At 42.6% G+C, this 25639-nt stretch overlaps 1 protein-coding gene across 1 annotated transcript in view; it reads right to left on the bottom strand.

The window, feature by feature from the left end:
* LOC134399415 (macrophage mannose receptor 1-like) overlaps positions 1-22986 on the bottom strand; it is a 68834-nt gene extending 45848 nt beyond the window's left edge. The window contains exons 1-5 of the mRNA XM_063127446.1: positions 22824-22986; positions 10997-11398; positions 5880-6053; positions 2420-2584; positions 1272-1385 (exon numbers count right to left, since the gene is read on the bottom strand). Coding sequence (XP_062983516.1) covers positions 1272-1385; positions 2420-2584; positions 5880-6053; positions 10997-11398; positions 22824-22884 — 916 coding nt within the window. The 5' untranslated portion in view covers positions 22885-22986. The remainder of the gene's footprint in view (positions 1-1271; positions 1386-2419; positions 2585-5879; positions 6054-10996; positions 11399-22823) is intronic.
* Positions 22987-25639: the final 2653 nt, after the last annotated feature.

The following is a 25639-nucleotide window of genomic DNA, read 5'->3' as shown; positions in this document are numbered from 1 at the left end:
AGCCAATGGACATGAAATAGGTATTTATTTGCTATATAACAGGAGTTTCAAACCTATTTTAGCTCAAGGCCAAATTTAATTTCAAAGTGTGGCCATCTGGGGAATGTCAGAGGGCCAGATTGGGATACCAGGTGAGCTGGATTTAGCCCAGGGGGCTGAGAATCAACATTGCTATCTAATGACAGCTCAGTAATCAGTCTGGAAGGTTGAATTGGCCATTTTGTTCATAGCTGAAAGTGCTGAATTCAGTCTTTCCACCCAAGACTTTCCACCCAAGACTCCTGATCTGTGGGTTTGGTTAATATCTGAATAGTTTATCACAGCAATGGATCTTAGATTAGCAACTGAAAGTATGTCAAAACAAAAGTTTTAACCTGCCCACAGAATGCCAGAAGAGAAGCAGCCAAACTTACAAACATGTAAAGCCAATGCATTCCACAGCTCTGGGGTGGCAACCAAGAAGGCCCTGCTTCTGGTGGAGAAGAATCTATCCTCTGGGCATAATGGGACCCAAGCAGGGGTCTCCTCAGCTGATCTCAAACTACAGGGAGGTTTGTATGGAAGCAGCACTCCTTCAATTTTCAGGACTCAAGACAATTTAGGACAAACTTCCCCAACCTGGTGATCCCCATAACATTTGGTCCACAACTCTAATAATTTCTGACCAACTGTCTGATGCTTATGGGGAGTTATAATCCATCTGGAGGATGCCTGGTTAGCGAAGGCTGATTTTAAGGCTTATAGGTCAAAGCCAGCATTTTGTATTGGGCCCAGAAACATGGTTTCAGAGGAAGAACTTGAAGAAGAGTAGGTAAAAAGAGAAGTCAAAAAGGTGTAAGAATAAGGTTTTGCTAACATGTAAGAGCAGCACAAATAGTACAGATAGATACAAGAGGGAATGCTAAAAGATCCAAAAACTGGTTATATAGACCTGATCAAAGATTGATTCTATGGGCTTAGTTTGAAACAAAGTGAATTTCAAGAAGTGATTGTGGATAGGAACACCATGTGACTTTGCTAAAGTCATTTAAAGGAATGGGAACCTGACATAATTTTAAACAGCTTGAGGAAAACTCACCCGGAAATTCTCATTCCCCTACAAAGGAGGATTTTGAATTGCACTGTTAGTTGGGAGAAATAGTTGAAACGTGTGGGTGGTGTTGTTGTTTTAAATAAATTGCAGATGAAACAGGGGAAACTAATATATGAGCAAAAGCTAAAATAAAAAGTGTGTGTGTACAATATGATAATATCAAAACCAAAACAGTTACCTGGTGCCCAGTTTAGGTATCTGAAAGGATGGCTACCACTCCATTGCCATCCACTGTTGAAGTCCAAACTGTTAAGACCAAACCAGAGTTCAGAACTCAAAGTGGCAGTTAATCCTAAACAAGCATGCAAATACAGCAAGTCATCAGTCTCAGGAATACAGACTCTAAGCAGGCAGAAACAATGATAGGATAGAGGGCTGGGATGAGTGTCGTGGGGTGGGGGCAGAAACTGAGGAGAGTTTCAATGGTTGGCAAACTTTCCCACCACTGCATCATTATGATAGAAGAAACATCATGTGCCAAAGTTTCCCTTTCTAAGCAACTTCTGATGGAATAAGAGAACCCAAACCTGTCCTCTTCACATAGGGGAGGAAAACACAAGGGATTTTACATCTTTATGCAGAGCACTGGCAAAACTAGACTTTATGGCCGTCTTCCACAACCTGGGTCCCTCCAGATATTTTGGACTACATCTCCCATAATCCTTTACAACTGACCATGTGGCTGGGGCTGATGGGATATATAGTCCAAAACACTGGAGGGGGCCAGGTTGGGGAAAGGCTGCTTTATAATTTCATTCCATATGGGTAGCTGTACTGTCATCATTTTTTTCATGCTGGTCTGACTTGCTAATTTGAGCTCAAATTTCTTCATTGGTGTGACACGGATTGTGGAAAAGCATGATCCTTGAGACAAGCCCAGCATGCCTCTAGTTTTTAAGAAGCAACATCAGAGTAGAACTTTTCGCATTTTATATCAGTTTGGTGTGCAAGACTATGGGTGCCATTTTCTCTCCCAACCTCCACCTTACAGCTTAATGTATAGGTAAAACTGCATGGATGGGTCTCTTTCTCTCCATTTCTCGCCCCACCTCTGATTTCCCAGCATTCCCAATCATGTAGAGCCATATATGACGCCCAGTATTGGGCAAAAGGCGGGATACTAATACTACTACTACTACTAATAATAATAATAATAAATGTATATATTTGTACTAGGCATAAGATCTACATGCATGTTAGAGCATGATGGGAGGCCAGGACCAGGGATACCACAAGTTCTATGGCACAATGTTTAAGCCCCTTTTGTTTTAATTGTGTTGTAACATATGAACTGATAGAAGACATTCATGCACATCGATAACTTACCAGCCAGGTACATTTGCTCATGCAACCCTGTGATGCCCAACAAATTGGCATTTTGTTGCTGACAACTTTTACTAGCTTGGTACCATGTTAGAGCAGCATTTTCATTTATTTGGTACTGTACATTTGTCAAAGGGTCCGTCTTCCACAAGTGGTCCATTCCATCAACTATAGGGAAAACCAAAATATGCTTCTGTTCGTTACAACAATAACTATGGAGATTAAATACACAATCCTAAAATTACATACAGGCTTAGTACAGTTAATTTCTGAACTGAGACCTAAGGAATGTGCCATGCATTGCTTCTGTTTTGTTTATTTCTAGTAGCTAACAGAACTTGGGAAACCAAGTGGAAGCATAGGAAGCCCTGAACCGACTTTATTAGAGAACTGCAAGTGAATCCAACAGCACAGGCCTCCAGCATAGATCTGCTCTTTACAGAAACTTCTCCAAGACAAAGCAACAAAACGACAAGACAGAACAACCACCTTACGGTCATGGAACAGCATGTGGCTGGAAGTGTTGCTTACGTAATTGTTATATTCCATCAGTCTCAGCATCTTATGTTTCTCTGGAACTTTACAGTTCCAAGGATGGACAGATTGTAATAAAGGGACAGAGAAGACCCCAACAAGGCCTTTGGGAAGTTGCTCGCCTCCAGGATGAAATATCACACTTGGCAGTGAGGAAGCAGATTGATATCTATAACATTTATGAGGAGAGGTTTGCTCTGTGCTGTAGCATAGGGCTTCATCATCACATATATAAAATCCCTGGGCTAATTATGGTAATCAAGAAAAAGACACTCAAGAACAAGTTACCATTCTATCAGTTCCTCCAAATTATAATGTATGATGAGCCCTGTTGAATCAGACCAAAGGCCTATCCAGCATTCTGTTCACACAATAGCCAAGCAGCTGCCTGTGGGAAGCCCAGAAGTAGGACATGCATGCAGGAGCACCTTCCTGCTCATGTTCCGCAGCAACTTAACTCAAGGAATAACTCAACAGAGACATTTCAGAACAATTGGACTTTATTAAATTTTGGAATAGGTACAGACTGCCTGGGTTAGCACCAATAGATGTTTTGATGTGAAGCAACCTCCTAAAAATGGTGGGCCACTTTGGTGTAGTCTCAGGTTTTTATCTCTGCTGGATTTTGTAGTACTGGAATTTTATATATGTGGCTGTCTATAAAGATTGTATATATGATACCTAGGATACTAATGGAAAAAGAAGAAGAAAATCTTGCTACTCCCTAACAAGAATTGTATGCACATTTAGGGCCTGTGCAGACAACACACTAAACCATGTTTAGGCCACTCACCATTTCGCAGCAAATGGTTAGTGACCGTGTTTAAATCATGATTATGTAGCCACCATGGTCAGGAATGGTTCACATGACATACTAAGCCATAATGTTTACCTTATAATGCTTAACTGATGTAGCTTAGGGTGTCATCTGAACAGGGCCCTAGTGGCCAGCCTTTTCTTTCATAACCAAGGTGCTTCCAGATGGATGGCTTCTTGTGCTACCAACCAAAATGCTTCTTCCGCTGAGCTCTCCGACCCGGGTGGCTCTTTCGCCGGCAGCAGGAGGCCGGTGGGGAGGTGGGCGGTGCCAGCGGCAAAGCCGCCGAGCCCTGAAACTTTTCGCCCCATCCCCGCGAGGGGTGATGCGGGGCTGCCGCTGCTGCCTCCTCCTCCGTCTCTTCTGGCCAGGTAGGGCAGGATCTACACAAAGAATTTCAGGGCACACTGCAGGTGCACGCAAGCGCCTTCACTACGCTGTGTAGATCCCCTCTTGGACTCCCTGGAAAATTCCATGGAGGAGGCAGGGGGATTGCATGCTAAAAGTATCTTCTGAAAGCACTCTTGGTCACCTGAAGTAGCATTCCATTACCTATATATTATGCCAAAGAAGGGGCTTATAACTGATTCATTAAGCAGGGTAATATGGAGAGCATCCACAGACAAGCATAGCAAAGATATTGCATGTATGTTGACTGACTCAGACACAAAAGGGAGATGCAGGGACTGCAGGATTGAAGTGCCTTCAAATGAAAGCCCTCAAGTTACAAGATAGAACAACCCTGTTTCACACTTCCTCTACTTTGGAAAGCTCTGAAAGGACAAACAGAAAAAGACAATGCATAGAACAAAAGTGCCAGAAGGTCAAGCAAACAGCTCCAGATTTTCCCGTTTTAGCACTCAAGGTCTAAAATATAATGTGTTTATCCATCTGACACAACACATAATTAATATAGCTTATAATGATGGCATATGATATTTGGATATGTTTTTCTAAATAAGAAGGGGGAGGAAATCCATGGCGTCTCACCACCTTCTAAGTCAGCCTTCCTCAACCTGGGGCGCTCCAGATGTGTTGGACTACAACTCCCAGAACACCCCAGCCAGCTGGGGCATTCTGGGAGATGCAGTCCAACACATCTGGAGCGCCCCAGGTTGAGGAAGGCTGTTCTAAGTGAAAGAGGGTAAGACAAGCTGATGGCCAAGCTGGATTCCCCCACCCCCCAGTCCATCTTGACTGAGGAAGTGGAGTTTTCCCAACTACTCCACACTGCAATTTTTATAGGTCCAATAACCATGTGACTTGATTGGCTGGAGTGGAAACAAGGCACTGAATGCTCTGGCTGATTGCTGCTTACAAGTAGCTATCAGAACTGGTAGGGTACAGCAATGTGCAGAATAGGAAATGTTTCTAAGGGTTAGAAGGGTGGTGATACCTATATATTACTTCTAGGAGCAAAAGCAGTATTTTATTAATTATTATTAATTTTTATTTATTAATTACATTTCTATACCGCCCAATAGCCGGAGCTATTGCCTTTGAACACCAATGACTGAGGAACAACTCTGGCAGAAGGCCACTGTGAGACATTGGACAGTCTTCTTCTCTAAGATCACCCTGCAAATAAAGGTAGATCACTCACAGTTTGTGCATATTTTAAAGAGCTCCATCATACCAGCTGCTTTTACGAGGTCAGAAAAGTCCATCTTTTCCTCCTCATCCTCCAATCTCCTGTATTTTTCAGGCCATCTAGCAAGGGTGCTTGAGAGCAGGAGGGAAGGAGGCTCAGGCTTTAGCTGGTTGTTCGGTGGATGAAAGCTTTCCCCTCCCCTGAAGTGACTTTTCTGACCTCGTAAAAGCGGCAGGTGATGTTCTTTTCGCACCGGCTGTGAGAGGGAGGGGTCTAGAGTCAGATCTCCAACACCCCCTTCTGAGGTTGGAGCACTGTCTCTGACCTTGGGAGGGGGGATTTCCCAAACTATCCTATAGTCCCAGGGACATTTAGCCAGGGACCATAAGATTGCTCTCTCCATGATCAATTTAAAAGCTAACAATTAATTACCTACAACAATGTTTAATCAGTTAGCATGAACTGCGTAATAATTAATGACATTTCATGATCCAAACTTCTTCTAAAACGGCAGAACTTACATTTCAGTGGGCAAAAGCCGTATTTCTTGTCTTCATCATAGTTTCTTGTGGTTGAACACCACAGCCAGCTCTCTGACATTCCAATGGATATACACTCAGCATACCATTTGCCATAGTACTGGAAAGGGAATACACAAGGTGCCCCTTCGCCATTGCCTTTCAAAGTAAACATGTCTGGGGGGGAGTGGAGGAAGAGAGAGAGAGAATAAGACCACAATGCTAACCATATCATTACTTTCCCTCACCCTTGGCTTTTATTTTATTTATTTTATTTTATTTATTACATTTTTATACTGCCCAATAGCCGAAGCTCTTCGGGCGGTTCACAAAAATTAAAACCATAATAAAACAACCAACAGTCTAAAAACACAAATACAAAATACAGTATAAAAAGCACAACCGGGATAAAACCACGCAGGAGAAATTGATATAAGATTAAAATACAGAATTAGAACAGTAAAATTTAAATTTAAATTTAAATTAAGTGTTAAAATACTGAGAGAATAAAAAGGTCTTCAGCTGGCGATGAAAGGAGTTCAGTGTAGGTGCCAGGCGGACCTCTCTGGGGAACTCATTCCACAGCCAGGGTGCCACAGCAGAGAAAGCCCTCCTCCTAGTAGCCACCTGCCTCACTTCCTTTGACAGGGGCTCACGGAGAAGGGCCCCTGTGGATGATCTTAAGGTCCGGGCAGGTACATATGGGAGGAGGCGTTCCTTCAAATAACCTGGCCCCAAACCGTTTAGGGCTTTGAATGTTAATACCAGCACTTTGAATCAGGCCCGGACCTGGACTGGCAGCCAATGAAGTTGTAAAAGGACTGGCATAATGTGCTTCTGCTGGCCAGTTCCTGTTAGTAAACGGGCTGCCCTGTTTTGTACCAGCTGAAGTTTCCGGACCATTTTCAAAGGCAGCCCCACGTATAACGCTTGCCAGTGGGTGGGGTCACACTCACCATGTACCTTGCTGGTGGCTTCTTTTCCCCATGTGATTATCTAAATTTGGCATCTTTCTTGTATTCAGGTCAGAAACTGCTGACTCTCCCTCCCTCCCAGGATTCAGTATGAGGAAACTGGTTGATGGTTGACAATTCATAGGGGTATGTGTGTGTTTTTAAACCCTTCTGGTCTGTATTAGCTGTTGGTTGGAGGTTGCTTTTTTCACCTATGCTACACTGGCTTGAGAGTGAAGTTGTATGAAAGCAGTGCTTGGACAGTTAGTTGGTAGCAGTAGTGCAGGCATTTGGGGAAGACTGAAAAAAACAATTTAGCAAGTCAGCTGAGACATCTTTTGGGGTGAAGGGAGGATTCCTCATACATTCTCTTTTAAGGCCAGCAGGATGGGGGAACATTTGGTCCTCCAGACATTGGACTCTAACTTGCATCAGCCCCAGCCACCATGGCCAATGGTTGGGAATGATGTGAGTTATAGTCGTGCAACACTTGGTTCACCACCCCTGCCATATGGTTAGAGTGGAATGGGACAAGTCCACCACTTTTGGATGTGTCTGTGACTCACCTACACAAAGCCATAAGGGTGATATGGCTGGTACTCAATGCGAGGGCTGCGACGGAAGAGTCATGGCTAGAATGATGTTTATGAATAAGCAAGTTAAATGTTTGAATATGCACAACCCACTTGTAAAAGGAATCAGTGTTGTTGCTCTTTTGAATCCCAACAATTTACTCTTGCCTCTTTATTACTGGGTCTGGATGCAAAATGTTGGATCCAGCATTAGTCAATTGGACTTAAGTTAGTCATGATTTCCATGGGTATCGGTTTGGTCTAAGTATGGCTAAGTCTGGATCTAACTCAAAAGGCCCAGGAGTTTCTGCCTAAATAGGCTTCAACTTGCATAGGCGGTGTCAAACTCACACTCAATACTAACTGAAGTGCCATTGATTTCAAGATGTCTGACCTAAGTCTGGATTTAATCTGCTGTGATCTGGATGTTATGGGTGTAGGGATGGCTATTTACACAACTGGATGTGTACGATAGCACAACAGGATATTGCAGCCAGTTTATACTCTGCCATTTCCTGCAGTATTGGCCTTACAAGACATAGAAGGCTTTAGGCATTAATAACTCCTAATGCTCCAGCATTACCAAGAGGCACAAACCACAATTTACTTGAAATATGAGATATAAAAATCAACCTCTTCTTGTATAAATCAAAACCCATATATGATCTGTATCATCTATCCTTTTGACTGCTCAGAACACTCAGGAAGTACAGGCAGGATCTACACTACTGCTTATAACGGTTTATAATGGTTTTGACAACTGTTCAGGCCCAGGACACATTACATATACTGTTTTCAAACTGTTTTTAAAGTGTTGTATCCTGCTTAGTGTAGATCTGGCAGTCTTCAGCCATCTCTGCTTTCTTCAGAATGCAAAAGGCCTGTCTGGATGCCATATATTTCCCCTTGTGGTTCCACCTGGGGGTAGAAGGGGGGTGACTGGAACAAGCCTCATCACGGGCTTTCTTCCCTGCACAGTGACATGCACTGGGACATATAGGTTCATCTTGACCAGCAGGATGTGATTGTTCTAACCTGATCCCACATTCAAAGAGGATATCCTCCTGTAGTAAGGAAAGCAAGGAGGGGCAGGACCATTCAGGCACAACGGGGACTCCTGATTTCTTGACAATTTGATTTTAGCTGAATTTTAATGCCAGGCCTCATATCCTTCCAAGTCATGTAGTCATTTAAGTTCAGTTCAGAACAAATGGATACACTAAAAGGTGCATATAACTACATGCGCCCACATAGGGTAGCCATGTGTACACCTTTACAAAGCAAAGACTTTGTAAAGGTGTCCCGTCCATTTCTGGTTTAAAGATAAAGGGTGGAGTCTAATTACATACTTCTGTCAATGGCAAGTCCTCTTTTCCCCATGCACACCCTCAAAATCTACTTTGAAGGGGATGGGACCCTCCAGAGCAGAATTTGGATTTTGTGCAGGCTGCAGGAAGAGGAGAGGACAATGAGAAAGTCACATTGTTCCAGCAGAAGTCTGCTCACATGATGACAACGGAGGCTGTTAGTTCTGATGTCAGTGGGGCAGAGAATGCTCTGGGTTTTATTCAGAACCAATTAGAACTCTAAAGGAGTTAGCCAAGCACCTTGGAGGGTGTCGTGTTTCTCAAAACTTCCTGCCTTCTTGGGAGACAATAACGAGGCCTGCTAAGTAATCCACAAAGCTTTATTCAAGCAATAAACATCTCTTCCCATCAGAAAAGAGTCTAATCTCTAGGAACTTTCCCCTAGGCAAAACTATGCAAACTAAGCAAGACTATTGTCTTTTCAAGAAGACTGGAAAGCTCTTTCCTAAGACGTGTTAACTTCAGAGAGACTAGTTCTGAAGCAGCTTCTGATGGGCCTCCAGACGGGCAGACTTCCTCTCGCCTTCTTTTAGCTCCGCCCGTTTTAGTCTGCGGCGGACTCTAGGATTGGCTAACTTCTCCTTGCTCTCCCCCTCAGAAGAATATTGGATTCCCACTGACTGTGTATTGTTTGGCTTTGAAGAGATAAGCTCTGGAGAGGGTTCACTCCCAGCTGGTGAAGAGCCCATGAGAGCTTTCGCCCCCACTGGTACAGGCTGGCCTGTTTCTGGCACTGACTCCTCTACTTCAGAGTCTGATTCTGATTGATCACCAGAAACACCTTCTTCCAACCCAAGGGGAGCAAAGCTAAACATGACAAAGAGCTCCTTTAGAGTTCTGATTGAAACCCAGAGCAGATTCTCTGCCCCAATGACATCGGAGCCACCAACATCCACTGCATATTTCTCCCAAAGAACTATGAGAAGAGAAATGAGGGATTTTGAAGTTGCCCATCAACAGTTCACACCTGGTGACAGTCTTCCCATCCTGATGAGGTCTATTGTGTTTCTATTGAGATTATAGCAATTACAGTATATCTAAATTTGTATCTATACGTATTAAATTAACTGATGCAAATCTTAGATAAACCTGTGTCTACTTTGCCCTCATTTTTGGTGGTGGTTTTCTCCTTTTTGCCAATGTTTAAATGGCCGCCCCTGCATCCCTAACATCTAGATCACTATGGTTTATTCCAGACCTAGTCATATGTAGAGCACACTTCTTGAAATCAATGGAACTTCAATTTGTCTTGACTGTGAATCTGACACCACATGGAAATATGCAATTGTGCAAAGATTCAGTTTCATAAAATTGTGGATATTTGCACAGGTATTTCATGCTAGATGTTATCTATTGCTAATATAATCAGATTTCCCCAAAGTAGTGCCCCCTCCAGATGTTTGGGGCCTGAACTCCCATTAGCTCAAGATAATACAGCCAATGTTGAGGGATGATGGGAGTTGAAGTCCAAAAACATCTGGAAGTCACAAGGTTGGGTAAGGCTGCTCTAACTGTTTTTTATTATTATTATTTTGATGAAAGAAATTGTCATACAGATTGACATTTCAGTCTACATCTGCATTTAATGTTTAGTAAAATCCTCTTTTCCACTTCGGAAATACAGACAACCAAGCTACCTTAGAGTGGTAAAACTCAAAATGGGCAGGATCTGTTATGAGTAAGTGATCTTAGTTCTGTGCAATATACTATAACATGACTAAAGGCACAATCCAATTCCGAAGTTTACAAACATCCAGAGGCAGAGTGCAAGGTGCAGTGGAGGTGATCTTTGCTTCCCCATCCCTCCTCTGAATTTTTGCTAGATGGGCAAAAAAACTTGCTTTTTGGCCTGTCTAGCTGAGATGTTTTTTTTGGGGGGGGGGGAGAAAGCTGGAGATGTCCCAGGGTTGTTCATGCAATCCTGCAATCCCCTCCCCTCTCTCTCTGCAATCCCCTCCCCTCTCTCCCCAAAACCTCATGTTCTCCCATCTCTGAGGTTGCATTAATGTCTTAAGAAAAGCAGCCGGTATGGTTCTTTCTATGCCAGCTGCAAGGGAGAGGGGAAGCCGGGTCAGAGCACGGATTTCCACTCTGAGGTCAGAGTGCTGTCTCTGACCTCGGATTCAGGAATCTGAACTATACTATGGTTGCCTAAGACGCTTTCTAGGGGCTATAGGATTTCTCCCCAAAGAAATGAGTAACCAGAATCAAAAGATGGCAAAATTTACCTTCATAGCCCCGTGAGCACAAATCATCTGTGGTTCCATACACCTTCCACCGACTCCATAAACCTGATCCCTTGTATAACATAATTCTTTTTTCATTTCTATTGCCATAGTTGAAAAACAGATCAGCTCCTTGGATGGCAAAAAGTGTGTCATTTCTGCATTCCCATTTCTGGAGATCACTTGTCGTGTTACATGGGTACAGAGTAACTGGTCTCCAGTCCACCTTTTCCAACACTCCAAGGCATAACTTCATAGAAACGCTCATCAGTTGGTGACTGGTAATCCATCTGAATTTTTGTGCATCTTTGGTAGGGCTGCAGGGACCCGTAGTGACATAGTTTGCATCCTGAACGTCTACACAAACCTGGTGGTCTTCATTATGTATTATAAAGATGCTTGTATCTATTTGGGAAAAAGTAAGATAAATATAAACACTGACAAGGGAGTTGGTTAAAAACAACAAATCATGTGCCTTACTGCATCAAGCATGAAGAAATACCACCTACAACTGCCTGTACTTTAAGATAATCTTTGGAAGCTCTATATTCTGGCCTGCCACTAAGATCCAGATGGTTGGCAGGGATGTCTTTTTAGTAGCAGCCCCTGTGCTATGGATTTTTAAAAAAACACAGCTGTCTTTACCTTTTGCTGTTTTTAAAAGGGCTTTGCAAACATACCTGTTCTCTCCAGCTTTCAGTTGAAAAGAGTGGTATTTGCTGCTCTTAGATATCTGAAACTCTATTTTATTTAAAGTGGTTCATTTTAAAACTAATTGCATTTAAAGTGCTTTTATAATGTGATACTGAATTGTACTGTTTTATATTGTAAGATTCCTTGGGAAGACTAAAGTCCTGAAAGACAGCCAAGAAATATAGTAAATAAATGTTTGTTTGTTTCGGTCATAGACCAGCACAGCAGAAAACATCATCACAATAATATTAAAAAACCCAACATACAATAAAATACATACATAAAATACAAAAAACACGGCAGTCTCAGCCTAAGTCTAAGGTACAATAAAATTCTTCAACATCAATTTCCGTCGGCTTATGACAGCCGCACAAAAACTGGCCACTTTTAGAGTAACCTGAGGATTCTGATCTGATAGAAGATGTTTTATGTAATATTCATCTGATCTACCGGGAGTTTGCTGCAAGATAGAGGTTATAAATGTTTGGCGCAAATCTTGATAAAAGGAACAATACAGCAGAACATGGCCTACTGTTTCCACTTTACCCATCTCGCAAGGACATACCCGTTCTTGGTAGGGTATATTTCCAAACCTTCCATCCAAAAGGGCTGAAGGTAGCACGTTAAACCTGGCCAGAGTGAAAGCTTTCCTGAATTTAGGAATATTCAAGTCCACCAGATATTTTGCATAAGCAAATATCCTCCCGTTATCTCTAAATTCAGGATACCTTGAAGCCAAACTCAAATGATTTTGCAATTCTATATCCCAAATAAGTTGTTGAATTGTCATTTTAGCTTTTTCAAAACCAAGAGCAACTAGGGCATTTGGTGAGAAGCCCAGAACTCTCAGTTTTTCATATAGCGTAGTTTTCCATTTTGTCTGGAATGTATCAATTAATGTCAGTGGGGCCAGGCCCATTGGGGAGAAAATCAGCTTCAGCCAGTAATGAATCCTAAGGATCCATATACAGGCCTCAATAGAAATTTGCCCTGTCTCTAAACGGACAATTACATTTGGAACACAACTTGGGACTCCCAACACTGAACGCAAAAACTTAGTCTGAGTGACTTCAAAGGGGGCAAAACTTTTGTATGCACACAACTGTGATTCATATGACATCTGGGAGATGGCCTTCGCCTTGAAAACTTGAATGGCTGAGGGAATATATTGGCCTCCTTTCATATAGAAAAAGTAGAGGAGAGCCTTGATGCTTCTCTGTGCATTCTCAATTGCATTTTTAGTTTGCAAACTCGATAAGCCAGAAGAAAGAAATATTTATTTATGTATTTATTTATTTATTTATTACATTTATTTATTATTTATTACCGCCAGAGCTCTCTGGGCGGTTCACAAAAATGTTATACCCAAGTATCTAAAGGAATGGGATGGTTGTTAATCTGCCATTTATGCTTTAACCTTCTTCTGGAAAAACCCATAACCTTAGATTTAAGATGGCTAATCAATAGTAATTCATTTTTACAATAGAGATCTGACGCTTTTAAAAGATGTCTTAGTCCTACACTTGTTAAGGAAAGCAGCACAGCATCGTCGGCATACAGAAGTACTGACAAGGGCTTATTTGCCAATTTTGGGGGATGGGAACATACTTCCCTCACACTTTTAACTAATGAATTGATATAGAAATTAAAAAGAGTAGGTGCAAGTATACAGCCTTGCTTTACTCCATTAAAAGTTGGGATTTGATCAGTTAGGTGTCCCACCCGATCGCAACTTATCCGAAGATAAGTGTTCTCATATAAGCAGCGTATGAGAGTTAAGAGACATCTATCAATATTTGTATCCTCAAATTTTCCCCACAACCTCTCTCTTGAAATTAGGTCAAAGGCCGATTTGAAATCAATAAAGGCTGCATAGAGAGCTCCTCTAACTTTTGATGCATATTTTTCAACCAGGTGTTGGAGAACCAAGCCTTGATCAATAGTAGATCGCCCAGACCTAAATCCTGCCAGTAAATAAATGAGAGAGAGAGAGAGAGAGAGAGAGAGAAAAGCCACCTCTTGATCCACCTTTGGACATGCCTAAAAAGTGAACATAAAACACTGCCATTAAGTTGCATCTTCAGGTCTGCTGAAGCTTTCTGAAAGTGCTTAAACAAGAAAAATAGGCTGAACTTGACCATACTAAAGTTTCACAAGACTGCCCAATGTATGTATAAAATTAAACATGGTATCACAGCTATTATCAGCTAATGGTCACAGATTAGCAAATTGTACTAAAACTGGGATAATCTGCATATACAGTACAACTACATCTGGGTTGCTACAGATCAGGGATTTTAATACAAAATGTTAACACTGTCCACCATAGCTGCACAAAGACTTACTCTAAGCCAATTTATATTTTAAAAGTGAGGAAAAAAGGACTGTTAAATTGTTCGGGTAAACCTTGCTGATCTTCTGATTTACCTTCTGTCCACCCTTGGTTTACACCAACTTGCAGCACGGTTCTGTAGGGTTTCAGTCAGGGGTTGCTCCCAGTCCCATCCAGAAATGCTGGAGACTGAAAAAGATACTTGGATGGAGCAATCCTATGACCCCTGGACATTAATGGAGGAACCATAGGATATCGGAGAGTTCTCCAAGGTCAGAGACAGCATTCTGACCTCAGAAGGGGAGTCAGAGATTCGATCCACCTTTCACAGCCATTATGAAAAAGGCGGGCCACTTGCTGGCCTCTGAGATTGGAAAACTGACCTCGGAGAAGGGGAAAATGGGATGTCCCAGTGGGTGGGGAGGAGACTGTAGAGGCCAGGATATCAGCTATCCTGAGGCCTCTCCAGCCTCTTTCCTTCCCCCTGTGAAGCACCATTGCTAAATGGGGAAAAAAACCTATCTAGCAAAATATGCAGCATGGAAGGACAGGAGGCAAAGATTGTCTCCACTTCTCTTCCTGCCCTGCATTGGATGATTGGAAACTTCCAGGTTTAGAGGCTTCCCATAATCAAGGCTGCAGCCGATCTACACAGGGGATTTACTCTGGAGCTACTGTGCCTCACACACTGTCATGGCACATGATGTTCCCCTCTCTCTGCAGCAACTGTGGGTTTACATGCCATAAAACCCACATTTTTGTGAAGTCATTTCCCCATCCTACTGGCTTCACTGCAGTCTGTGTGACCTCAGCTTACAATACTCACTGGGAGAAGCAGTGCTGTGAGCAGGAAAGGGCAGTTAGTTGTGTGAGCAAAGGATGGACCTGAGGAGAGGAGCTGGCTTCACCCTCTGCAGATCATGTCTTGTTTTTCCCCCAAATGAGCCTTACTCCAGAGAAAGTCAGCATGTTGTTTTAAATCTCCTTCTGTGCAGGTACACATGGTCACACTATGACCTCAAGGAACAACAAGCTGAAAACAGCCAGGACAAGCAAATATACTGGAGGGGATAGAGGTGTGGGGAATTGGCGATTGCTTTGCCTTTTGTTTTCAATCTCCGCTTATCTACTGCTGCAGAACCGCACATAAGTTTAATGACTCAAAGAAGAAAGTGTGTTGATGCCTTTTGTTTTCAGTCTCCGCTATAGCAGACCTGCCCATAAGTATAATGACTTGTTGATTCTGTAAGACTCCACCCACATATGCCCCCAATAATGGAGGTTCTTGCGCACTCTGCCACACGAAAGCAATTTCCCCCCTAATGTATAAGCCACTTTAATGGACTGCATGTGCCATAGGAGGAGCAAATACCTATTGATGAAATCACGGTTTTAAGCTGAATTGCGTTGGAAAGCGTCTCCATATAGAGGGGGCCCACAGTCGATAGGATTGTGCCCTTAATTGAATTACCTGTATTTGTCATATATATTTATGATTCCACAATAAGTTTTTTGGGTGCATTTTTATTTTTATCCTTGATATGCATTTTTACTTTTATTGTTGAGATGCAATGGGGTAGCTCTTGTGCAGAAGAATAAACTGGAAATGAAAGTCCTTTTGTTTCAGTTAAAAAGCTGACCTAGGATTTTCTCATCCATAAACTGGTTTCCTCCTCTTGTCTTCCTTGGCTTCCAACCCATTAGGAAGCAGCATAAAGTTGATGAGTACTGGAGACACAAATTCTTGCTGTTTGCCAGTCAGTTTTCCTTACTGACAATACAAGGAAATGCATAATTATCACCAATGGTGATAAAGTCTTGTATAACATTGTTGTGCTTGCAATTAAACCAGGTCTATGTAAACTAATATATGCAACGCTTGCAATTTTTTATAATGTCTAAAGACTAGGTTAAAAAAACGAAAAAAGAAAAACAGCTGCACAAAATATTATAAACAAATTGACAATGCAATCTTATATCAGGGGTGAGCAGAAGGCAGATCTGGATCTACGGGAAGATTTCTGGGTGATATTTAGTAGATCAGCAAGGATTTCTGACTCCTGTTTGGCAATAGCTTCCCACCCTAAATTATACTGGTGAACTTTTGAAAGCTTGGGATAACCAGGAGCAGAGTTGTTTGGAATATTTTGCCTTGTTCCTACAAATACCTGGCATAATGTAAAAGTCGTCAAAGAGCCTTCCTGAACCAAATATTCAGTAGTCAGAATCAAACCATGGCTTCCTTTGTTTTGACCCATCCTAGGTCCAGCCTCCAAGCAATCAAACCATTTGTAGTCTTTCTGCGAAACCCTATAACTGGTTAGGAATTCGAGCAGACATTTTTCATTCTTTTTGCTTGGGCATCACTCGAGCTGGTGTGTCTGAGAATAACCTGGGGTTCAGTCGGCTCCTACCATCACTCCTCATTACTCTTTACGAGTTCAGTTCTTTTCTCTGCCTTTGTTTCAAACCCACAGGTCCCAAGCCAGAGTTCCCATTGAGTTTCCAATGTGCTGGGTTTATCCAGAGAGACTTTGTATGCCCACAGAGTGCATTCTACCATGTCCATTGACTCCCAAAGCTGAATTCTGTACAGGGCTGGCCCTCCCATGAGGTGGAGTGAATCCCCTGCCTCAGGTGGCAGAGCTGGAGGATCAGCAAATTGCATATGCTGTCACCGGGGGGGTGGACCACTCCTCCAGCAGTTCCTCTGGAGAGTGGGGCCACAGCAGGAGAGTGGGGCCAGTGGGGCTCTTCGGAGCAGTTGCCTGTCCTCTGTTTTGCTCTGAGGGGATTCTCAGTGCCAAACAGATGTATGGCTGCTCTCAGCTGCCAACCCTCTGGCTTGGGCTGAGAATCCTCTCATCCTGAGCCAGAGGGCAGGAGGTTCTCTAAAAAGCCATGTTGGCTAGAGAAAGCCAGAGCTAATGGAGGACAGGCAGCAGCTCCCAAGGAGATGTGTTCCAGGAAGTCACCTGCATTATAGGCCGTCTTCTGGGAACCTCTCCAGATAGTGTTTCGCTCTGAGGAAGAACCCCCCTCAGAGCCAACTTTTCAGCCTGGATGGCTCTCTGTAGAGCTGTGCCTGCCACTTTCTGGAACCTGTTCTGGAATGGGTTGCACTCTCCCTAAAGGATCAGGTCCATAGCTTGGTAGTGCTCCTTGATCCTAGGCTGTTTCTGGATCTACAGGTGGTGTGGTGGTGGCGGTGGCAAGGAGTATGTTTGCACAATTCTGCTTGGTGCACCAACTGTGGATCAGTTTCACTTTACAACAGTTACCATGTCTTGGTGCACTCAATATGGGGATACTACTGAAGCTTTAATTGGTGAAAAATGTGCCAGTTAGGTTGCTAACAGGTGCATGGTATTGGACCATATTACACCTGACCTGAAAGTCCTGCACTGGTTGCTTTCTGGGCTCAATTCGAGGTGTTGGTCTTAACCTTTAAAGCCCTGAACTGTATATTTAAGGGACTAACAGTCTTGCTATGAACCTGCCTGAGTATTAAAATCTTCCTTTCGGGGGTGCCATTACCTGCAACGACCCATTTTTTGGGCATGTATGAAAGGCTTTTCTCCTATGTTGCCCCCAAACTATAGAATACCCTCCCTCAAGAATTGCAGTTCCCCCCCTACTCTCTTGACCTTTAGAAAATATGTAAAGATACAACTTTTCAATTTAGGGCACAATCCAATTGACTGAGCCTCACTCTAGGTGTTTTTGTGAACTGCCCAGAGAGCTTCGGCTACTGGGCGGTATAAAAATGTAATAAATAAATAAATAAATAACGCTCAGAAGCCTTTGAATTCAAAGCTTCTGAGATTCCTATGCTCTGCCAGGCTGAGGAATGGTGGAGGTGATCTTTGCTTTCCTGTCCTCCAATTTTGTCAATTTTCACAAGACCTCCCTCTCCAGTCTCCTCTCCTCCCCACCTAAATACTCCTTCCCTTCTCCTCTGAGATTGCTTTTCAGACCTCAGAGGACAGCCAGTGTGGTTCTTTCTGCACCAGTTGCAAGCAATGCAAGCAACTCCCCCTTCCCAGGGACCATAGGATTGTTCCCTTAGCCTTTTAAAATGTGTAGCTTTTAGTATTTTAATGCTTTTAATATTCCTGGTTTGATTATTTTTAAATGGTTGTTTATGCCTTTTTAGCAGATAAGGTTGTATAAAAATATACCCATATAGTCATTCTAGCCAGTCTGGTATAGTGGCCAGAGTGTTGGACTGGGAGTCAGGAGATCCGGGTTCTAGTCCCCACTCAGCCATGGAAACCCACTGGGTGACTTTGAGCCAGTCACAGACTCTCAGCCCAGCCTACCTCACAGGGTTGTTGTGAGGATAAAATGGAGAAGAGGAGGATTATGTACACATTGCCTCAAGGAGGAAAAAAGGTGGGATATAAATGTAATAAATAAATAATAAAAATAAATATTAATAAATAATAGTCTTTTCTCCGGCCTACACAGCTCTCCGAAGGTCAGGTCGTGGTAAAGGGTAGGGTGTGAGGGTTGAAGGGGACCATGATGGAGGTGGCTGGGTGTGGGGCAAGACTATCATAGCAAGGGGGGAGTTGGGTGCAGTGGAGGTAGTACGGGCGTGCTCTCCCACCTCAGACAGCAGGAGAGCTTGGAATGGTACTGATTCTCTACTGGCAAGAGTAGGGTGACCATATGAAAAGGAGGACAGGGCTCCTGTATCTTTAACAGTTGCATAGGAAAGGCAATTTCAGCAGCTGTCATTTGTATATATGGAGAACCTGGTGAAATTCCCTCTTCATCACAACAGTTAAAGGTACAGGAGCTATACTAGAGTGACCAGATTTAAAAGAGGGCAGGGCACTGCAGCTTTAACTGCTGTGATGAAGAGGAAATTCCCCTAGGTTCCCCATATATACAAATGATACCTGCTGAAATTCCCTTTTCAATACAATGGTTAAAGATACAGGAGCCCTGTCCTCCTTTTCATATGGTCACCCTAGGCAAGAGAACACTTTGACTTGCGTAGTCAAGCAAACAATCTGAGTTTGCTTGGCCACTCTTGCACTAAGATTTACTAGCCCATAGTCCAAGAGAGATGGTCAAGAAGTTAGCTTGAGATATTGGGAAACTACCAAACAGACTCGGATTAGGGTTAAATTATTGAATTTAATGGAAAACGCTTTAAGGAGAGTTTAGCAAGGCTCTCTTTCTCAATCCGTTTTTAATCAAAGTTGTGAGAAAAGCCACAGGGCCAAATCATTGTCATGGTTTGGTGTCTACTGAAAATTGTTCCTTTCTCAATGTATGGGTGGCCCAAATGTATGTGTTAAAACGAGAAACAAAGCATATGAGAATGGGAGGTAATCCATGTAATCCAACATAAAGCAGCAAGGAACACATTTTTACTCAATTTGGTTTCAGAAGTACAGTGGCACTCCTACGTGCTACCTCTGCCCCTGCTCTGAATCTACTCCAGCACATATCTACAAAATATTTACACATATGTACCTGTACATGTAGAGGTATCTCTCCCCAGGAACTCTGCCTCTGCAGGATTCCTGATTGTAAGGAAAGGTGCCTACACATGTTCACTTTTTTGTGAGTAGACATGTTGCGGCCTTGTTGCAGCATATTATTAGGGTGGGGGGCAGAAGCTGCTGCAATTATTCCTCTGCCCCATGTGTTCCCTGAATGCACAGAGCTGGAACCACTGTTACACTTCTGAAAGTGGCTTTAGTAGGGGCATAGGCGTGCGCAGCACATTTCATTAGGTGGTTCAGCCAGGGTTGTTGTTTTTTTTTTTTAAAAAAAGGTAAACTTTGATTGAATATACCGTAATAAAGGACTTTTTTTTCCATTCATGAAACAAACGAAATAAACGAAAACTGAAGTAAATTGTATTTTTTTAATTAACAAATAATCCGTACTGCACTGTTATAATTATTTAATTGGGACTGAAGTAGAGGAGCACTAATTTTACTGTACTTTATATTTATTGTCTTTAAATATGGTTAAATATCCCACAGTTACCTTGCTATTCTATTTCTACAATTCTTTTTCTCCTGTCTTTTTTTCACCCACTCTTCATTTTCAGGCTGCATCCTATGCACATTTACCTCAGAGTAAGTTTGATTGATCTCAGTGGGGCTTACTTCTGAGTAGACGTACATAGGATTGTGCTGCAGCTCTGTTTTAAAGTGACACAAGATACACACGTACCACGTTTACCAAAAGAACGGCTTGAAAAAAGGGGGTTGGACACCCTAAAATAAGCAAGGGCAGATAGGAATTGTTTTAGCAAGCATTCTGAAAAAGGTGCTGCTGACTGAACCCTCCTTAGCCAGGAGGTCCTGAGCGGCATTGCAGTTCTCCCCCCTTCCCCCTTTCTTTTCTCTTGCTGGAGTCCAGACTGGAGTGAGTGGTGGGGCAGCAATGAGGAGAGAAGGCACGTAAACATACAGCTTGTCTCTCTCTCTTTCTCCCAAACATAGGGTGACCATATTTGGGAAACCAAAAAAGAGGACACCTAGTGTGTGGGGGGGAAGCAGCTTTCTGAGTCCTGCAGAAAGTACGTTATTCCCCTGCCACCTTAAAGAACCCGATTGGAGTGGAGGAGGGGAAAGGATTTCATTCTGCACCACCACCATCCACTCCAATTGGGGCCTTTTCTATAATGTCCACAAATGACCCACTTTCCCCTTCAAGACCTCAATTGGAGCTCGGGGTGGGGGAATGATGTGCCTCAAGAAAGCATGTCATTCCCTCCTGCCATGCTAATGGCAGCCTTAAAGGGGAAGGTGTGTCATTCCAGGACATTATTGAAAATTATAGAAAATCCCCCCTGACACCATGGAAAGAACAAAAACCAGGACAAATCCGGGGAAATCCTGGCAGTTGGTCACCCTACCCAAACATTACAGTATCTGCAGGGCTGATGAGGAGAGGAGGGCAGCAGCTCTGAAGGAGGGAGGGCCCCAATCCGCAGCTCCGGACAATCTTACTACTTACAGAAACAGTCCCCTCCTCGGCTCCACCACGTGCTGCTTCCTGGCCTCAGCGTGGCTGCTGCGAGTGGCTGAATGAGTGAGTGAGTGAAAGAGTGAGCGAGCTGGAGGAGGCAGCGGCTGCACCGGTGAAAAAAACTTTCCAGAGGAGGAGCGGGGTTGGGAGCAGCTGAATTTGTCGCTTTTTCCTACAGCTAGCACCAGCCCTGCTATTGCAACATGGCAGCAGCGGATTAGGTTGTTCAACTGAAGCCTTTGAACCTGTTGTCCACACGCCAATGAGTAGGGGCTGTGTGTGTCAAGATCCAATTGCTGGTGTGGGTGTGGGTGCACTTATGATGGTGGTGGCTGTGTGGCGGTTGTCCCATGCACTGAACTCTGTATGCATTGACTTTTGGCACACTGTTCTTGGAGTTCTTTTTCCAGACTCACAGAAATTTATACATTCATTCACAAAAATGAATCAACAAATCAATAGACATTTAGAGAAAAACGTTGTTGCATGCAGAGTTCTCTGCGTGCCATCAACCTTCACACAACTACCCTCAAGAAAAGTTCATAGAACTGTTTTGTCTCCCCCACCCCACCCCAATGAAGAGGGGAAAGGGCCCATTCTCCATTTTAATGGCAAGGAGACTAAGCAAAATAGATCAGTACTCAATCAGCTACTTCGAGATGTGCAACACAGCTCATTAGAAAGTAACTGTGTCAATGTCTCTTTCTGGGCATTCATGAGCTCCATGTCTCATGCATAGAGCCAAGCAACAGACCCTATCAACCTCTGGAGGTTAGGAAGAACACCAGTGGTGTAAACCCCCCTCCTCCTCCACCTAATGATTAAGATAATCTTGCACAGGAATATGTTCAGCAGAGATAAGACTACAATGGACAGGAAATCTCCCAGAACAGAATATAGAGAAAAGATCTTGCACGTACAAGCCCATATTCCTGTATTCAATAAGAGTAGGTGTAACACTCAGTAAAATGATTTTTAAAATACAGTGATTTCATTATAGTTTTTATATTATGGTTCTGTATAGCAATAGAAGAAAAAACCATGAATATATAAGCAAAATATGTTGCATCTATGCAATATGTTCATTTCTGAAAACCCTGAAAGATTCATTCCACAATCCTATACATGTTTACACAGAAGTCCCATTGACTTCAATAGGGCTTACTCTGGGATAATAGGATTGTAGCCTTGGTGCTGTACCCAGGAGCTAATCTCATAAGAAATTAACTGTTCTTGCCTTCCAAGCAAGAAAAAGACCAAAGCCACCAATCTGTAGATAAAACATTTTTTAAAATATCTCCTGATGCCCAAAACTATATATCTAATCCCAACAGAACTGGCTCCTGTTAGTATGCTTTTGATTTTACTTTGAGATTTCGCCTAAGTAATATACAGTGTGGATAAGCTACAGGGTGGTATATAAATGCAATAAAATAAATAAATAAATAAATAAATAGGCACTGAAAACATTCTTTACTTAAAACAGCAGCAACAAACATCCTGACTATTTCTAATTTACATATGTTTTCAGGTATAAAAATGCTAATTCAAATTGAAAGATTTCAACAATATTTGGCTGGCCAAAACATCAAGCAACATAAAAACCCAGTTAGACATAATAGCGCTTACAGACAAGATAATTGTAAATCCATTTTTGCAACATTCAAATTGGTATACAATTCAAATCACTGCACTAAATATCTAGTTGAACTTCTGACTGCTCCTAAACAGGGTAAAGAGAATCAGGGTTGCCGTTACATACTAAACCATCCCCATTCTTGGCAAAGACCGATAGGAACTTACCCACTAATGAAAAAGTGCCGTGAAGAAATGAAATGAAAATCAGGAGCAAAGGGAGAGTCATTGTGAGTTACCACTTCTCTTGCCTCCCACCAGAATATGCCAGGTAATGAGTTCTTTTTGTAAGGTATCTTGTTGAAGTGAGTGAGGAGGAAAGTCTTGCTCATTTCTGAGAACTGATAGTTCAGGGAGTGCATTCTGGTTGTCTAATGATAAGGAAGTGGCCTGCCATAGAGGGCATTTTGAAATAACAGGAATTCACAGTTCAAACCGTGCTTCCCTCAGCTAATTTCACTGCTGAAGGAAAAAGGAAGGAAGAGCTTCCACAGAGCTGCAGGTGATAAAGTGATGAGTGCTCAGCAATTTTTTTTTTTCTGGGAATACCTCCCATGAATGTGGGAAACAGATCAGTTATTCAGTTGCCTCCAAGAAGACATTTTACCAAACGTGTGTCTGTGTGTGCGTGTCTGTCTGTAAAAAGACAACAACAAATTTTTGCCCTATAGTCTGGAGAAAGGGTTTAAATAGAATTCAATCTTACAGTATATAAAAGCGAGTGTAAGAAGAAGAAGAAAAACACTCCTTAGATCAGTCTTTCCCAGCCTGGTGTATCCCAGATGTGTTTAACTACAACCCGAACATCTCCCAGCAAGCATGACTGGCAATGCTGGGAGTTGTAGTCCACACATCTGGAGGACACAGATTGCGGAAGGCTGTCTTAGATGAAGGCTGCAAACCTATATCTACTTATCTGCGAGTTGAACTGAATGGGACTTACTGAACTGGCTCGATTGAACTGAATGGGACTTACTTCTGGATAGACATGTATAGGGTTGTACTGTAAGTGTAATAGCATTTCATGACTTTAAAATAGGGACTATTTTGTTTTGCTGCATTCCTAGCTGGTTGACTTGACATGTTTTCTGTTGCCATCGTACTGCTCCTGACAAAACAAAATTAAACTCCAGTACCTGTTTTGTGAACCGCCCAGAGAGCTCCGGCTATTGGGCGGTATAGAAATGTAATAAATAAATAAATACCTAAGAACAGAAAAATGTATGTGAATAGATTATCTATTAAAACAGTTATACCTCACCTTTCCATTCCATCCATAGGCACCAAGAGAGCCTTGGCCAACTGGTGGATGACCTTCACCAGGAACTGAGAAGGAAGAACGTGCCAGTGTTAGTTCTGCTGGATCTCTCAATGGTTTTCAGTACATTGATTATGGTCCAGATCTACACCTTGTGTCAAATCATTACGATCCCATCATGGTAACGCTATATCCCTCAAGCATATTTATACCGTGTAAGACACACAATGACATTTTGGTATTTTGGGTAACGTGGAATAAAAAAACAGGAAATAACACAATGAAAGCAGTATATGGAATGTGTAATGTGCCCCATCAGTGCACTTCAATACCACTATAAAGCAGTAGTGTGGATCTAGCTGATGCTATCCTTCCACGTTGCTTGGCTGTGGTGAAGCTTGGGAGCAATGTTCTATGATGGTTCTCATCCTTCCTCGACAGCAGATTCCAGGTCCTGGGGGTCCCTTGGTCTGCAGGGTTTCAAGGACTTTATCTTGTCTCCTATGCTGTTTAACATCTACACAAAACCTCTGAGGAAATGCCTCTCTAATCATATACATGTCTATCTTTAAGCTAAAATATGCTGGTATTATTGGCTCACACTCGGTTTGCACGAGAGGTTCCTTTCCTTTTTCCCCCTTCGGTTTGCCTTTGAACCTATCCCTTTTGCCTTCAGCTCTATCCACCATATTTGCCCACCCACCCACGAGCTTCTCAGAAATGGAATTGGGCCCTCGGGCTGAAAGATGTTTAACACCCCTGGCTCTACAAGGAGCTCAGCTGCCTATGAAGACTTGGAATCAGTGGACTGACCTGAACTAATGTGTGGGTTAGAACATAATTATCCTTCTGGTTTTTCACGTCTACAGTTTTTGCAAAGAGGTTCTCAGCTCCAAATGCATTTGCAAATGAATACCATGAGATAAAATATGTACATGCATATTTCATGGAAAGACGTGTTAAAAAATACATACAATTTTTCATGTTTTTTTTTTTTTTTTAAAGCCAGAGATTAATGTGGAACAGGCCTAAAAGTGATCACATGCAAAACTGACACAGATCAAAACATGCTGATCCTTCTATTCCTAAGAAGACTGCTCAGAAATGGAACTAGTGGGAGTGTAAGAAGTAACTAGTGCAAGTAAACAATAGTGAGTTAGAGTAAGCATATTACACCTGTGCTAAGAGACCTAAGTTGGCTTTTGAGGAGTGAGGCCTTGTTGTTAAAAGAGGTTTGTATTTTTACATTACTGCCAGTCAGGTACTTTTAAAATAAAATAAACTTGCTCTGTTGCTGCTGACTAATAGCTTATACCAGGCGATTGAACCTCTTTCAGCCTTGGGGTAAAATTCCATTTTGAAGAAGCTCAGAGGGGAGGGGACTACATTCGAGTTGCAGAGCCAAAGGCAACAGGGGCAGGTCCAAAAATACCAAGGATATCAGCATATTTTAGCTTAAATTTCTTATTGCCAGTAACTAATAGGAGCTTTAACCTTTAAGACAGGGGAGAAAACTGCACAAAAGCTGCAAAACCACCAAACAATCAAAGGTTTAGGGAAAGGGGAAGGGGCCATTTGGGGTTTTGTTTCTCCCCTGGGTCTAGAGTTATGGTGACCATCTGTCCGGTTTCCCCCGGACAGTTCCGGAAATCAGGGGGGTCAAACCAGGGTTCAGGGAGAATTTTATTATGTTAATTATTGTCTGGAAAAATTTGCACCTGGATCA

The sequence above is a fragment of the Elgaria multicarinata genome, chromosome 1 (assembly GCF_023053635.1).
Source record: "Elgaria multicarinata webbii isolate HBS135686 ecotype San Diego chromosome 1, rElgMul1.1.pri, whole genome shotgun sequence".
NCBI lineage: Eukaryota > Metazoa > Chordata > Lepidosauria > Squamata > Anguidae > Elgaria > Elgaria multicarinata.
This window is presented reverse-complemented; position numbering and strand designations above follow the sequence as displayed.